General features: G+C 41.8%; 2 protein-coding genes across 4 annotated transcripts in view; one reads left to right on the plus strand and one right to left on the minus strand.

Moving 5' to 3' along the window:
• Positions 1–17,625, minus strand: part of LOC139370785 (voltage-dependent calcium channel subunit alpha-2/delta-2-like) — an 86,381-nt gene that overhangs the window by 48,486 nt on the left and 20,270 nt on the right. The window contains exon 1 of one of the 3 annotated variants that reach the window (XM_071110548.1): positions 12,583–12,696. The exons of the other annotated variants lie outside the window; for them this stretch is intronic. The gene's annotated coding sequence lies outside the window, so the exon portion shown is untranslated. Of the gene's footprint in view, positions 1–12,582; positions 12,697–17,625 lie in introns of those variants that run through there. 3 annotated transcript variants of the gene reach the window in all.
• On the plus strand, positions 8,659–9,867 carry LOC139369739 (interferon-induced protein 44-like). Its single transcript, XM_071108998.1, has 3 exons — positions 8,659–8,800; positions 8,959–9,059; positions 9,311–9,867. The coding sequence occupies exons 1-3, from the start codon at positions 8,743–8,745 to the stop codon at positions 9,503–9,505; spliced, it is 354 nt and encodes a 117-aa protein (XP_070965099.1). The 5' UTR covers positions 8,659–8,742; the 3' UTR covers positions 9,506–9,867.

The raw sequence follows: 17,625 nt of genomic DNA on the forward strand, positions 1-17,625 counted from the left end.
CCCACCAAAACAGGCTTAAATTGAAAGCGGTCTTTTCAAACAGCTCTTACACTAAAAGGACATTATCATCATTTTCCCAATTTCACAGTATTATTCCAACCTCATAGTGTGGACGTATATATAAAACACAGGAATCACATTTTTGACTGCACTGGGCCTCTAATTCCACAAATTCAATTAGAAATAATTTAATAATCTATAAATTCGATTTAATTCAATTAAAATTCCAGGTCAGTCTTTGAATTCAGAGAACTAATTTCCTCTCAATTCCAATGTTAGGTAAATTCCAAGAATTCAATTCCCAATTCAATATTAGGTCACAACAATTCCACAAATTAAATTCCCTCAGGCTTTCAGACTGATCATGTAACTGTTCAGACAGCCTACCTATACTGGAACGATAGAAATACCAATTCTACAGTCAATGTTTGATACATTGCTTTACCTTAAATGTGAAAATACTGAATTCCAATTGAATTCAATTCCACAGATTAAATGTTTTACAATTCCGACGAAATTCCAATAAATCCGTGCAGTCTAATTCCAATTCAATAACTTGAAAGATTGTTGAAATTCAAATTTAATTCAATATAAATTCTCCACTTCATGAGTTAATTCAATTGGAATTTCTAATGAATTTGGAATTGACCCCAACCCTGTTACATTCCCTCTCAGAAAAGCTGAATCAAAGACACCACCCCCATCAAAGGGTAAGAGAGATGACATATCTGTAAAATACAGTCCACCCCTGATAGTTAATATCAGGTGTGAGTGCAAATTCTGTTCAAGCACAGTGCATCGGTCCCAATTCAATTTACTTGTTCTGGGAACCTGCATACACCGTTTTAGCGCATGCATTGACCACAGCCCCAAGGCATTACATATATAGTACATAACCTGTATCATTGACTGTAGTCTACTCTCATTAATTATGTGTCATTGTACTCAATCTTCAAATTATTTTGAAAGTAAGAGATGGGGGGGGGGGGTGTTGGAATGTGGAAAACAATTAACTAATTTAATCAAAATGTGTTCCATGTATGTCACACAGAATTTGACCAACAATGGAGGAAAACATGTTGGAGGTAAGTACTGTACTGACTGACCAATATGGAGGATGAAGGAGAAAGTAAAACAAACATTTAGGTTACAATTACAATCACTATCAAGGGTTGTGTTGTGTGAATGGTGTGCTATACTAAAATGCTGATATCAGTTTTCCCACCATCTTAAATTAGTCCTAGTGTTATCTTGATAACATTTCCCATGAACATAATTATAAGCAGTCTATGGCCACTGTTTCAAAATGATACATGTTTAGCCATTTGTGGCACAAGTCAATTGCAAGTCAATGGTACTGAAATTAGCATTTTCCACGCTTCATGTCCAAATCGCCTATAAGTAACTTAATTGAGCTACACAATCAATTTGAAAAACTTTAGGATGATTAGGACATGAATTATGCAAAAACATGCTAATATCAGTACCGTTGATTTGCAATGAATCTGTGCCAAAGATGCTAAAAGGTTAGCATTTGGAAACAATGGCCAGGTAAACAAAACAAGAAGTAACAGGTGCTCTTCATTGTCTCTGACAGTAAAGTAAAGAGAGACCACATGGTGGATGAACTGAGGAGCTTTAAACTGAGTGATCCTGACGTGGGTCAGCTCAGATGCCTGCTATATGGACCAGTCGGTGCAGGAAAATCCAGCTTCATCAACTCAGTCAACAATGTCTTCCAAAATCGGACAACAAGTGGTGCCCTGGTTGCTACTGACGGTGGCTTTAGCTTTAGCTTCACCACGACAGTAAGCTGCAGTGCTTAATACATTGAACAGACACAATGCAGGCATGGAATATGGCTACCTAATATATCCTGGTACACTAAGACACAGTATTTCATGAGCCACAAATAGGCAGAGACATGAAGAGGGACTTACAGGAACAAAGAGAGGTTGTCTGCGCTGTTTTAAATGCAAAGCGTAGTCAATCACAGGGGCGTAGGTTTGCAAAAGTAGGACCATGAAAAGAATAAATACACTCACTGTTGGAAACGTCAAACAAAAAACAAATGTATATCATGTATATCATTTACATATTTTTTTATATGAAAATGTACATCAAGGAAAAGGGACAAGACAAATGAAAGCACACAAATCTGGCTATAAAGAAAATGTAAATGAGTTGATTACATCACATAATCAAGACTAGATAAATGCAAAGCATGTAAATACACAGTAGAATACAAGGCAGAAATGTACACAGAATAAATGTTATATTTAAGCAATAAGGCCCAAGGAGGTGTGATATATGGCCAATATACCACGACTAAGGGCTGATCTTATGCACGACGCAACGTGGAGTGCCTGGACGCAGCCCTTAGCCGTGGTATATTGGCCATATATCACAAACCCCTGAAGGGCCTTATTGCTATTATAAACTGGTTACCAACATAACTAGAACAGTAAAAATAAATGTTTTGTCATACCCATGGTATACGGTCTGATATACCACAGCTGTCAGCCAATCAGCATTCAGGGCTCGAACCACCCAGTTTATAATATGTATTCTACTGTATAGTTATATCCTTTGAGTTAAAAACCGAAACGTTGGTCTTGCATTTTTACTTTATGCACCTTTTTGCACGTTTCGGGGCATTGTGCCCTAAATCAATTTTATATAAAGGGTCTGAGTAAAGGGTCTGAATACTTACAGTACCATTCAAAAGTTTGGACACACCTACTCGTTCAAGGGTTTTTCTTTATTTTTACTACTTTCTACATTGTAGAATAATGGTGAAGACATCAAAATTATGAACACTGATGGAATCATGTAGTAATCAAAAAGTGTTAAACAAATCAAAATATATTTTAAGTAGCCACCCTTTGCCTTGATGACAGCTTTGCACACTCTTGGTATTCCTTACAGTGAAACCTTACAGTGAAATGCTTACTTACAAGCCCTTAACCAACAATTCAGTTAAGAAAAAATAAGTGTTAAGTAAAAAATAGATAAGTAAAAAATTACAAATAAAAGTCACAAATAATTAAAGAGCAGCAGTAAAATAACAATAGCGAGGCTATATACAGGGGGTACCAGTACAGAGTCAATGTGCGCGGGCACCAGTTAGTCGAGGTAATTGAGGTAATATGTACATGTACTGTAGGTAGAGTTCAGGTGTTCCTAATGTTTTGTGCACACAGTGTATACAGTGGGGAGAACAAGTATTTGATACACTGCCGATTTTGCAGGTTTTCCTACTTACAAAGCATGTAGAGGTCTGTAATTTTTTATCATAGGTATACTTCAACTGTGAGAGACAGAATCTAAAACAAAAATCCAGAAAATCACATTGTATGATTTTTAAGTAATTCATTTGCATTTTATTGCATGACATAAGTATTTGATCACCTACCAACCAGTAAGAATTCCGGCTCTCACAGACCTGTTAGTTTTTCTTTAAGAAGCCCTCCTAATCTCCACTCATTACCTGTATTAACTGCACCTGTTTGAACTTGTTACCTGTATAAAAGACACCTGTCCACACACTCAATCAAACAGACTCCAACCTCTCCACAGAAACCCCAGAAACCTCCTTTTACTCTCTGTTCCAGACGTTCTAGACGACCAATTCTTATTGCTTTTAGCCGCACCCTTATTCTACTCCTCCTATGTTCCTCTGGCGATGTAGAGGTGAATCCAGGCCCTGCAGTGCCTAGCTCCACTCCTATTCCCCAGGCGCTCTCTTTCGACAACTTCTGTAACCGTAATAGCCTTGGTTTCATGCATGTTAACATTAGAAGCCTCCTCCCTAAGTTTGTTCTATTCACTGCTTTAGCACACTCTGCCAACCCGGATGTTCTAGCTGTGTCTGAATCCTGGCTTAGGAAGACCACCAAAAATTCAGACATTTTAATTCCAAACTACAACATTTTCAGACAAGATAGAACTGCCAAAGCGGGCGGTGTTGCAATCTACTGCAAAGATAGCCTGCAGAGTTCTGTCCTACTATCCAGGTCTGTACCCAAACAATTTGAACTTCTACTTTTAAAAATCCACCTCTCTAAAAACAAGTCTCTCACCGTTGCCGCCTGCTATAGACCCCCCTCTGCCCCCAGCTGTGCTCTGGACACCATATGTGAACTGATTGCCCCCCATCTATCTTCAGAGCTCGTGCTGCTAGGCGACCTAAACTGGAACATGCTTAACACCCCAGCCATCCTACAATCTAAACTTGATGCCCTCAATCTCACACAAATTATCAATGAACCTACCAGGTACCTCCCCAAAGCCTTAAACACGGGCACCCTCATAGATATCATCCTAACCAACTTCCCCTCTAAATACACCTCTGCTGTCTTCAACCAAGATCTCAGCGATCACTGCCTCATTGCCTGCATCCGTAATGGGTCAGCGGTCAAACGACCTCCTCTCATCACTGTAAAACGCTCCCTGAAACACTTCAGCAAGCAGGCCTTTCTAATCGACCTGGCCGGGGTATCCTGGAAGGATATTGACCTCATCCCGTCAGTAGAGGATGCCTGGATATTTTTTAAAAATGCCTTCCTAACCATCTTAAATAAACATGCCCCATTCAAGAAATTTAGAACCAGGAACAGATATAGCCCTTGGTTCTCCCCAGACCTGACTGCCCTTAACCAACACAAAAACATCCTATGGCGTTCTGCATTAGCATCGAACAGCCCCCGTGATATGCAGCTGTTCAGGGAAGCTAGAAACCATTATACACAGGCAGTTAGAAAAGCCAAGGCTAGCTTTTTCAAGCAGAAATTTGCTTCTTGCAACACTAACTCAAAAAAGTTCTGGGACACTGTAAAGTCCATGGAGAATAAGAACACCTCCTCCCAGCTGCCCACTGCACTGAAGATAGGAAACACTGTCACCACTGATAAATCCACCATAATTGAAAATTTCAATAAGCATTTTTCTACTGCTGGCCATGCTTTCCACCTGGCTACTCCCACCCCTGTCAACAGCACTGCACCCCCAACAGCAACTCGCTCAAGCCTTCCCCATTTCTCCTTCTCCCAAATCCATTCAGCTGATGTTCTGAAAGAGCTGCAAAATCTGGACCCCTACAAATCAGCCGGGCTAGACAATCTGGACCCTTTCTTTCTAAAATGATCTGCCGAAATTGTTGCCACCCCTATTACTAGCCTGTTCAACCTCTCTTTCGTGTCGTCTGAGATTCCCAAAGATTGGAAAGCAGCTGCGGTCATCCCCCTCTTCAAAGGGGGGGACACTCTTGACCCAAACTGCTACAGACCTATATCTATCGTACCATGCCTTTCTAAGGTCTTCGAAAGCCAAGTCAACAAACAGATTACCGACCATTTCGAATCTCACCATACCTTCTCTGCTATGCAATCTGGTTTCAGAGCTGGTCATGGGTGCACCTCAGCCACGATCAAAGTCCTAAACGATATCTTAACCGCCATCGATAAGAAACATTACTGTGCAGCCGTATTCATTGATCTGGCCAAGGCTTTCGACTCTGTCAATCACCACATCCTCATCGGCAGACTCAACAGCCTTGGTTTCTCAAATGATTGCCTCGCCTGGTTCACCAACTACTTCTCTGATAGAGTTCAGTGTGTCAAATCGGAGGGTCTGTTGTCCGGACCTCTGGCAGTCTCTATGGGGGTGCCACAGGGTTCAATTCTTGGACCAACTCTCTTCTCTGTATACATCAATGAGGTCGCTCTTGCTGCTGGTGAGTCTCTGATCCACCTCTACGCAGACGACACCATTCTGTATACTTCCGGCCCTTCTTTGGACACTGTGTTAACAACCCTCCAGGCAAGCTTCAATGCCATACAACTCTCCTTCCGTGGCCTCCAATTGCTCTTAAATACAAGTAAAACTAAATGCATGCTCTTCAACCGATCGCTACCTGCACCTACCCGCCTGTCCAACATCACTACTCTGGACGGCTCTGACTTAGAATACGTGGACAACTACAAATACTTAGGTGTCTGGTTAGACTGTAAACTCTCCTTCCAGACCCATATCAAACATCTTCAATCCAAAGTTAAATCTAGAATTGGCTTCCTATTTCGCAACAAAGCATCCTTCACTCATGCTGCCAAACATACCCTTGTAAAACTGACCATCCTACCAATCCTCGACTTTGGCGATGTCATTTACAAAATAGCCTCCAATACCCTACTCAACAAATTGGATGCAGTCTATCACAGTGCAATCCGTTTTGTCACCAAAGCCCCATATACTACCCACCATTGCGACCTGTACGCTCTCGTTGGCTGGCCCTCGCTTCATACTCGTCGCCAAACCCACTGGCTCCATGTCATCTACAAGACCCTGCTAGGTAAAGTCCCCCCTTATCTCAGCTCGCTGGTCACCATAGCATCTCCCACCTGTAGCACACGCTCCAGCAGGTATATCTCTCTAGTCACCCCCAAAACCAATTCTTTCTTTGGCCGCCTCTCTTTCCAGTTCTCTGCTGCCAATGACTGGAACGAACTACAAAAATCTCTGAAACTGGAAACACTTATCTCCCTCACTAGCTTTAAGCACCAACTGTCAGAGCAGCTCACAGATTACTGCACCTGTACATAGCCCACCTATAATTTAGCCCTAACAACTACCTCTTTCCCAACTGTATTTAATTTATTTATTTATTTTGCTCCTTTGCACCCCATTATTTTTATTTCTACTTTGCACATTCTTCCATTGCAAAACTACCATTCCAGTGTTTTACTTGCTATATTGTATTTACCTTGCCACCATGGCCTTTTTTGCCTTTACCTCCCTTCTCACCTCATTTGCTCACATTGTATATAGACTTGTTTATACTGTATTATTGACTGTATGTTTGTTTTACTCCATGTGTAACTCTGTGTCGTTGTATCTGTCGAACTGCTTTGCTTTATCTTGGCCAGGTCGCAATTGTAAATGAGAACTTGTTCTCAACTTGCCTACCTGGTTAAATAAAGGTAAAATAAAAATAAATAAATAAAAATGGCCAAGACCAGGGAGCTGTGTAAGGACATCAGGGATAAAATTGTAGACCTGCACAAGGCTGGGATAGGCTACAGGACAATAGGCAAGCAGCTTGGTGAGAAGGCAACAACTGTTGGCGCAATTATTAGAAAATGTAAGAAGTTCAAGATGCCGGTCAATTACCCTCGGTCTGGGGCTCCATGCAAGATCTCACCTCGTGGGGCATCAATGATCATGAGAAAGGTGAGGGATCAGCCCAGAACTACACGGCAGGACCTTGTCAATGACCTGAAGAGAGCTGGGACCACAGTCTCAAAGAAAACCATTAGTAACGCACTACGCCATCATGGATTAAAATCCTGCAGCGCACGCAAGGTCCCCCTGCTCAAGCCAGCGCATTTACAGCTCCGTCTGAAGTTTGCCAATGACCATCTGGATGATCCAGAGGAGGAATGGGAGAAGGTCATGTGGTCTGATGAGACAAAAATAGAGCTTTTTGGTCTAAACTCCACTCGCCGTGTTTGGAGGAAGAAGAAGGATGAGTTCAACCCCAAGAACACCATCCCAACCGTGAAGCCTGGAGGTGGAAACATCATTCTTTGGGGATGATTTTCTGCAAAGGGGACAGGAGGACTGCACCGTATTGAGGGGAGGATGGATGAGGCCATGTATCGCGAGATCTTGGCCAACAACCTCCTTCCCTCAGTAAGAGCATTGAAGATGGGTCGTGGCTGGGTCTTCCAGCATGACAACGACCCGAAACACACAGCCAGGGCAACTAAGGAGTGGCTCCGTAAGAAGCATCTCAAGGTCCTGGAGTGGCCTAGCCAGTCTCCAGACCTGAACCCAATAGAAAATCTTTGGAGGGAGCTGAAAGTCCGTATTGCCCAGCGACAGCCCCGAAACCTGAAGGATCTGGAGAAGGTCCGTATGGAGGAGTGGGCCAAAATCCCTGCTGCAGTGTGTGCAAACCTGGTCAAGAACTACAGGAAACGTATGATCTCTGTAATTGCACACAAAGGTTTATGTACCAAATATTAAGTTCTGCTTTTCTGATGTATCAAATACAATAAAATGCAAATGATTTACTTAAAAATCATACATTGTGATTTTCTGGATTTTTGTTTTAGATTCAGCCTCTCACAGTTTAAGTGTACCTATGATACAAATTACAGACCTCTACATGCTTTGTACGCAGGAAAACCTGCAAAATCGGCAGTGTATCAAATACTTGTTCTCCCCACTGTATATTTGTTGATTCTGAGCATCAGTTTGGGATGCTTTCATGTGTGTGAGGGTATTTATCCTTTCCATAGAAAAAAAGATATGTCATTAAATGTTTTATTTATTTTCAGTATGACACACACTACATTCAAGGCCGTTCAGGAGAAAAACGTCTTCCCTTTGCATTCAATGATGTCATGGGTCTGGAACAAAACAAAAATGGGCTGCACCCTGATGACATCATCAATGCTCTGAAGGGCCATCTACCAGAGGGCTATGAGGTAATGTAGATGTCACACACACACACACACACACACACACACACACACACACACACACACACACACACACACACACACACACACACACACACACACACACACACACACACACTAACAAATCTTATATTTTCTTGGCCAGTTCAATACTGTGCACCCATTATCAGACCAAAAAAAGGAATTCATTCAGAATCCCAGTTTAAGTGACAAAACTCACTGCCTGGTGAGTATTGTGTCAGCGGACAAAATCTCTCTCATGCCAGTGGATGTCATAGCCAAGATGAAGGACATCAGGGCAGAAGCCAGCAGACTAAGTAAGTAAGCTCTTTAAACTCTGTTTCTCAATAGAAACTACAACTATGGCTGGCTATCAGTTGTCACCTTTCAGCTGTAGCTCTTGACTTTTCACTATTACATGATAGTGTTACTTATGCTAGTCCTTCTATTCATTAAATATTCATTTTTATTGCAGAAATTCCTCAAGTTGTTGTCATGACCATGCCAGACAAGGCTTGTGAGCTGGTGAACAAGGATGTGAAGAGAATCTTCTACAGCAAGGCGATCAAAGAGAAGGTAAATCACATGACCTCAGACCTGAACAAATTTCACATTGCCTGGACAAGTGTTTAACATGTCAGCTAACTATATAATTTGATGAGGCAATCTGATGCCAAACTGCACAGTTGATGACGTGGCACGCAACCATCGGTTGACGGAATGTCTGCAATGTAGTCGGCCATTAAATCTTGGTTGTGCTGACATGATTCAATGATCATCACTCAAGCAAAACTGATCCAGACCTTTTTGTCTCCAACGTTTTTCAGATGCAGATCTGCAGTAATGAGCTAGGCCTTCCCATGAACTGCATCCTGCCAGTGAAGAACTACCACGAGGAGGGGATGCTGGATAACGACATGGATATCCTGATACTGAACGCCATGACTCAGATTATGAACTTCGCCAACGACTACCTCTGGAACCTCCAACAACATGCAAATCAAAAAAATAATAAGTATTAAGAGATTAGTTAGTGAGCCCTGCAGTTTAAGATTGGAATAAAGTCCCTAATTTCTATATTTTTGACATTGTTGTCGTATAATTTAATGTCCATGTAGAGGCCTAAATATGTTATCTGGGGCTCTGGGAGAAATGTATTTTGATTGAGTATGCATTTTGTGTGACAAGAATCTTTCAAATATACTGAGTATTGATTGCTGTGCATATAAGCTACTTTTTAACATCAACACCCATCAGTGTACAATTGTGTTAGATAAACTAGCATCCTTCACTGAATTCTTTAGATGACAAACTGATTTTAAACCATACTTTGTTTTACTGATATTGCTGTAACATTAATTTCATGTGACATTATTGTTGTAGCTTTTTTTTTTAAGCTTTTCTGCTGAAATTGACTTAATTTCCAGGTAAATTTTAAGTTAAATAAATAATAAATAAAAATATTTACTATTGATGACATCGCCATCTTTCTCTCTATAACCGGGTTTCCATCCAATCATTTCATGGGGATGAATTACCTGACGCATAAAGAAACTCATGATAGGCCTGATGGAAACGGCGGCAAATTTGTCTGTAAAATTTCCCAATGTCGACAAAACAAAATACACTACACAAGGGTGGATAATTTTGGTGGTCTGTGAAATAAATGATGCGACAATTGTAGTGGAAACGCATTAAAGTGCAAATATTGCTATAATAACAGTCATATCGAAGTAAACTTGGGAGTCACGTCTGTTATGTCGTACAACCACCACAACGTGGAAAAGCATGCAGAGTTTATAGGCAGATGAAATATCGTAAATTATGATTAATTTACACTAGTTAATGTGAAGTGGATGGCTGTATAAAACATATCTTCATGAGGGGACCATGAACAGTACCTAGTAATGCCTTAAAGCGGTTTTGTTGCATTTATTATTTGTATTAACTTTTTGCACTAGCACGCACTGCTAGAGTAAATAGTATGAAAATAATATATTTTAGATTTAATTTTCAAACTTCATTTGCTATGAACAACCAATTAATGAAAAATGACCATTGACATGCTGAGATTTCAGCTGCCTAATTTACTGTAATAATTTGGTATAAAACTAGTGGTTGGAAAATCTGACAAATTTCCTGGTGCACTGCTCTCATTCATTGATGTGTCTATCCCTCTGTGAAGAACACAAAGTGGTTTTGTATCACAACTTCAAATTGTGTTCGAGTTTTTATAAATGAAATTCAATATAGAATGATGAGACGTCCTATGGCTGCACATATTCTTTATCCCCTTACACTTGTGTGTATAAGGTAGTAGTTTTGGAATTGTTAACTAGATTACTTGTTGGTTATTACTGCATTGTCGGAACTAGAAGCACAAGCATTTCGCTACACTCGCATTAACATCTGCTTACCATGTGTATGTGACAAATAAAATTTGATTTGATTTGATTTGAGAGGTCGATCTGTTTCAGTTTCAACATTACATTTTCTGGTGAGAAATCAAACCACTTGTCAATGTATGTAATGACAGTGTCATAGAACTTCAAAGTCCTGTTGCTGCTTGGACCTTAGTGCTGACAATTGTTTGTCCATCAGCTGCTTGGTCTGGTATCCAAAAAAGCTGTCCTGTTTCGCTGAAGCATCTTCATTTGGAACTTTTGGACTTCCTCGTAAACATCTGTGATGCAATACGTTGTTTCCTCCAGCTTTTTTACGAGTTGGTCAAATACACACCCCACTGTGTGGAAAAAGCACAGATAAATCTCAGCAGCTTCCATTTATTCTTCATACTCAAAAATACTCTTCAGTGCCACAGGACAGGTCTCCCCAAGGGACCTGAAGTATGAAGTAAGAGCTGGCCAGCTTTGCAGGAGACAATCGACAGCTGGATGAAGAGAGAGACATCTAGTGCAAACATGTCGCAGAATTTCACGCCACTCAATGTCAACAAAGGCAAAAAATGCACGCAGTTCCTCTCTTCGGGAAGCAGATACTGAGAAGTGGCTGTAGATCTTTAAAACAATTGTCTCAATATCCACTGATAGCTGATCGCAGACGTGCTTGCAGGCATTATGAGCTATGTGAGCTAGGCAATTAGCCTTCAGAATGCGATTGTTGGCACTGATCAATAGCTGGTAAACGGAGTGGTGTTTTCCATTATCTGCTGCATAGGCTGTGATGTGTCTAATATCTAGTTCATGCTTTTCCAGACAGTTCATCAGAGCTTGATGTATGCCTTTTTCAGTTTCATCACTGTCTTCATAAACGTCAAGTAACTTGAACTACACTCCATCAGAGAAATTTCTCACGCCCACCGGAAACACCTTTTTATTTCCCTTGTTTGAGGCATGACTGGCAACTGAGAAACACACAGGCTCAACTTCGGTCGGGGACAGATCATCCACAATATTCTTCACAGTGTTTGGTCCTAAAACATTCATTGTAATCATCTCAGCTTTCGTCAAATGAATGATGGCGCCGGAGGAGATGGCCGCCGTTTTACAGTCTCCTAACCATTTGTGCTATTATGTGTTGTTTTTCGGGATATTTGTAAATTATTTTGTACATAATGTTTCTGCAACCGTATCTTACAGAAGAAAAGAGCTTCTGGATATCAGGACAGCGATCACTCACTTCGGATTAGATGAAGATTTCTTCGACAACAACAACAACAGCAGCAAGCAGGACTCACACGATATTCTCCAAACACCCCACAGGGCAGACATCCCAATTATTCGCAAAAGGAAGCGACGCAGAGGACGAAGAGCCGGATGCCTCGTCCAGACCCGCAGAAGACAACTTGGAAAGCTGCCGTTACCCTTCAATATTACTCGCCAACGTGCAATCATTGGACAATAAACTAGACGAGGTAAGATCACGAATATCCTACCAACGGGATATCAAAACTGTAATATCCTATGCTTCACGGAATCGTGGCTGAATGACGACATGGATATTCAGCTACCGCGATACACGCTGCACTGGCAGGATAGAACAGCACACTCCGGTAAGACGAGGGGGGGGGGCAGTCTGTGCATATTTGTAAACAACAGCTGGTGCATGAAATCTAAGGAAGTCTCTAGATTTTGCTCACCTGAAGTTGAGTGTATTGTGATAAACTGCAAGCCACACTACTTGCCTAGAGAGTTCTCAGCTAAACTTTTCGTGGCTGTTTATTTACCACCACAGACAGATGCTGGCACTAAGATCGCACTCAGTCAGCTGTATAAGGAAATAAGCAAACAGGAAACCACTCACCCAGAGGCGGCGCTCCTAGTGGCTGGAGACTTTTATGCAGGGAAACTTAAATCAGTTCTACCAAATCTCTATCAAATCTCTATCAACATGTTAAATGTGCAACCAGAGGGGGAAAAAATCTAGATCACTTGTACTCCACACACAGAGACGCGTACAAAGCTCTCCCTCACCCTCCATTTGGTAAATCCGACCACAACTCTATCCTCCTGATTACTGCTTAGAAGCAAAAAGGAAAGCAGGAGGCACCAGTGACTCGATCTATAAAAATGGTCAGATGAAGCAGATGCTAAACTACAGGACTGCTTTGCTATCACAGACTGGAACATGTTCCGGGATTCTTCCGATGACATTGAGGAATACACCACATCAGTCACTGGCTTTATCAATAAGTGCATTGAGGACGTTGTCCCCACCTTGTCTGTACGTACATACCCCAACCAGAAGTCATGGATTTCGCTGTCCGGTGTTTGTAACAGTGGTGTTTGGGTTGTTGTTTGCGTCTGTGTTTTGGGCTTCACCCTATTTTGTACCTGTTCCTGTTACGGAGGACATTAAGGCGTTTTTCCCGTTTACCTTCTGCTCTCTGCGTCTGACTCCACACCCATCACTCTCCCGGCGTTACATTGCCCCCCATCTATCTTCAGAGTTCGTTCTGTTAGGTGACCTAAACTAGGATATTGTCATGCCCTGACCTTAGAGAGCTTTTTATGTCTCTATTTTTGTTTGGTCAGGGTGTGAGTTGGGTGGGCATTCTATGTTCTGTATTCTATGTTCTTTAGTTCTATGTTTTGGCCGGGTATGGTTCTCAATCGGGGACAGCTGTCTATCATTGTCTCTGATTGGGAATCATACTTAGGCAGCCTTTTTCCCTTTGTTATTTGTGGGTAGTTATCTTTGTTAGGGGGACTATAGCCTAAGTTAAGCTTCACGGTCGTTTCTTTGTTTTGTTGGCGACATTTACCTAAATAAACAGAAATGTAAGCTCACCACACTGCGCTTTGGTCCACTTATTCCTTCCAGGAAGACGGCCGTGACAGAACTACCCACCACAAAAGGACCAAGCAGCGTGGTAAAAAGGAGGACTGGACATGGGATGACCAATACACACAGTAAGTTAGGAAAGCAAAGGCTAGCTTTTTCAAACATAAATTTGCATCCTGTAGCTCTAACTCCAAAAACTTCTGGGACACTGTAAAGTCCATGGAGAATAAGAGCACCTTCTCCCAGCTGCCCACTGCACTGAGGCTAGGTGTCACGTTCTGACCTTTATTTCCTTTGTTTTGTCATTATTTAGTATGGTCAGGGCGTGAGTTGGGGTGAGCAGTCTATGTTTGTTTTTCTATGATTTTGGGATTTCTATGTTTCGGCCTAGTATGGTTCTCAATCAGAGGCAGGTGTCATTAGTTGTCTCTGATTGAGAATCATACTTAGGTAGCCTGGGTTTCACTGTTTGTTTGTGGGTGTTTGTTTCCGTGTCTGTGTTTTTCACTACACGGTACTGTTTTGGTTTTCGTTCATTCCACGTTTTTTTTTGTATTCAGTTGTTCATGTTGAGTATTTCTTATTAAAAAGAACCATGGACACTTACCACGCCACATATTGGTCCTCCGATCCTTCTCGCCTCTCCTCTTCAGACAAGGAGGAAAACCTTTACACTAGGAAACACTGTCACCACCAATAAATCCACGATAATCGAGAATTTCAACAAGCATTTCTCTATGGCTGGCCATGCTTTCCTCCTGGCTACCCCAACCCCGGCCAACAGCTCCGCACCCCCCGCAGCTACTTGCACAAGCCTCCCCAGCTTCACCCAAAACCAGATAGCTGATGTTCTGAAAGAGCTGCAAAACCTGGACCCGTACAAATCAGCTGGGCTAGACAATCTGGACCCTCTCTTTCTAAAATTATCTGCCGCCATTGTTGCAACCCTATTACTAGTCTGTTCAACCTCTCTTTCGTATCGTCTGAGATTCCTAAAGATTGGAAAGCTGCCGCGGTCATCCCCCTCTTCAAAAGGGGTGACACTCTAGACCCAAACTGTTACAGACCTATTTCCATCCTGCCCTGCCTTTCTAAAGCCTTCTAAAGCTTTCAATCAGGATCTCAGCGACATTATCAATAATGTCGCTCTTGCTGCGGGGGATTCCTTGATCCACCTCTACGCAGACGCCACCATTCTGTATACATCTGGCCCTTCTTTGGACACTGTGCTAACAAACCTCAAAATGAGCTTCAATGCCATACAACACTCCTTCTGTGACCTCCAACTGCTCTTAAATGCAAGTAAAACTAAATGCATGCTCTTCAACTGATTGCTGCCCGCACCTGCACGCCTGACTAGCATTACTACTCTGGACGGTTCTGACTTAGAATATGTGGACAATTACAAATACCTAGGTGTCTGGCTAGACTGTAAACGCTCTTCCAGACTCATATTAAGCATCTTCAATCCAAAATTAAATTTAGAATCGGCTTCCTATTTCGCAACAAAGCCTCCTTCACTCACGCTGCCAAACATACCCTCGTAAAACTGACTATCCTCGACTTCGACGATGTCATTTACAAAATAGCCTCCAACACTATACTCAGCAAACTGGATACAGTCTATCACAGTTCCATCCGTTTTGTCACCAAAGCCCCATATACCACCCACCACTGTGACCCGTATGCTCTCGTCGGCTGGCCCTCGCTACAGTGCCTTGCGAAAGTATTCGGCCCCCTTGAACTTTGCGACCTTTTGCCACATTTCAGGCTTCAAACATAAAGATATAAAACTGTATTTTTTTGTGAAGAATCAACAACAAGTGGGACATAATCATGAAGTGGAACGACATTTATTGGATATTTCAAACTTTTTTAACAAATCAAAAACTGAAAAATTGGGCGTGCAAAATTATTCAGCCCCTTTACTTTCAATGCAGCAAACTCTCTCCAGAAGTTCAGTGAGGATCTCTGAATGATCCAATGTTGACCTAAATGACTAATGATGATAAATACAATCCACCTGTGTGTAATCAAGTCTCCGTATAAATGCACCTGCACTGTGATAGTCTCAGAGGTCCGTTAAAAGCGCAGAGAGCATCATGAAGAACAAGGAACACACCAGGCAGGTCCGAGATACTGTTGTGAAGAAGTTTAAAGCCGGATTTGGATACAAAAAGATTTCCCAAGCTTTAAACATCCCAAGGAGCACTGTGCAAGCGATAATATTGAAATGGAAGGAGTATCAGACCACTGCAAATCTACCAAGACCTGGCCGTCCCTCTAAACTTTCAGCTCATACAAGGAGAAGACTGATCAGAGATGCAGCCAAGAGGCCCATGATCACTCTGGATGAACTGCAGAGATCTACAGCTGAGGTGGGAGACTCTGTCCATAGGACAACAATCAGTCGTATATTGCACAAATCTGGCCTTTATGGAAGAGTGGCAAGAAGAAAGCCATTTCTTAAAGATATCCATAAAAAGTGTTGTTTAAAGTTTGCCACAAGCCACCTGGGAGACACACCAAACATGTGGAAGAAGGTGCTCTGGTCAGATGAAACCAAAATTGAACTTTTTGGCAACAATGCAAAACGTTATGTTTGGCGTAAAAGCAACACAGCTGAACACACCATCCCCACTGTCAAACATGGTGGTGGCAGCATCATGGTTTGGGCCTGCTTTTCTTCAGCAGGGACAGGGAAGATGGTTAAAATTGATGGGAAGATGGATGGAGCCAAATATAGGACCATTCTGGAAGAATACCTGATGGAGTCTGCAAAAGACCTGAGACTGGGATGGAGATTTGTCTTCCAACAAGACAATGATCCAAAACAATAAGCAAAATCTACAATGGAATGGTTCAAAAATAAACATATCCAGGTGTTAGAATGGCCAAGTCAAAGTCCAGACCTGAATCCAATCGAGAATCTGTGGAAAGAACTGAAAACTGCTGTTCACAAATGCTCTCCATCCAACCTCACTGAGCTCGAGCTGTTTTGCAAGGAGGAATGGGAAAAAATGTCAGTCTCTCGATGTGCAAAACTGATAGACATACCCCAAGCGACTTACAGCTGTAATCGCAGCAAAAGGTGGCGCTACAAAGTATTAACTTAAGGGGGCTGAATAATTTTGCACGCCCAATTTTTCAGTTTTTGATTTGTTAAAAAAGTTTGAAATATCCAATAAATGTCGTTCCACTTCATGATTGTGTCCCACTTGTTGTTGATTCTTCACAAAAAAATACAGTTTTATATCTTTATGTTTGAAGCCTGAAATGTGGCAAAAGGTCGCAAAGTTCAAGGGGGCCGAATACTTTCGCAAGGCACTGTAGATATTTGTCGCCAGACCCACTGGCTCCAGGTCATCTATAAGTCTTTGCTAGGTAAAGCTCTGCCTTATCTCAGCTCACTAGTCACCGTAATAACATCCAACCGTAGCACGCGCTCCAGCAGGTATATCTCACTGGTCATCCCTAAAGCCAACACCTGCTTTGGCCACCTTTCCTTCCAGTTCTCTACTGCCAAGGACTGGAACAAATTGCAAAAATCGCTGAAGTTGGAAACTAACTTTAAGCATCAGCTATCTGAGCAGCTTACCAATCGCTGCAGCTATACATAGCCCATCTGTAAATAGCCCATCCAACTACCTACCTCATCCCCATATTGTTTTTATTTACTTTTTTGCACACCAGTATTTCTACTTGCACATCATCATCTGCACATCTATCACTCCAGTGTTAATTTGCTAAATTGTAATTACTTCGATACCATGGCCTATTTATTGCCTTACCTCCTTACTCCATTTGCACACACTGTATATAGATTTTCTATAGTGTTATTGACTGTACTTTTGTTTATCCCATGTGTAACTCTGTTGTCGTTTTCTGTCGCACTGAT

This window comes from Oncorhynchus clarkii, chromosome 17 (assembly GCF_045791955.1).
Source record: "Oncorhynchus clarkii lewisi isolate Uvic-CL-2024 chromosome 17, UVic_Ocla_1.0, whole genome shotgun sequence".
Classification (NCBI taxonomy): Eukaryota; Metazoa; Chordata; class Actinopteri; order Salmoniformes; family Salmonidae; genus Oncorhynchus; species Oncorhynchus clarkii.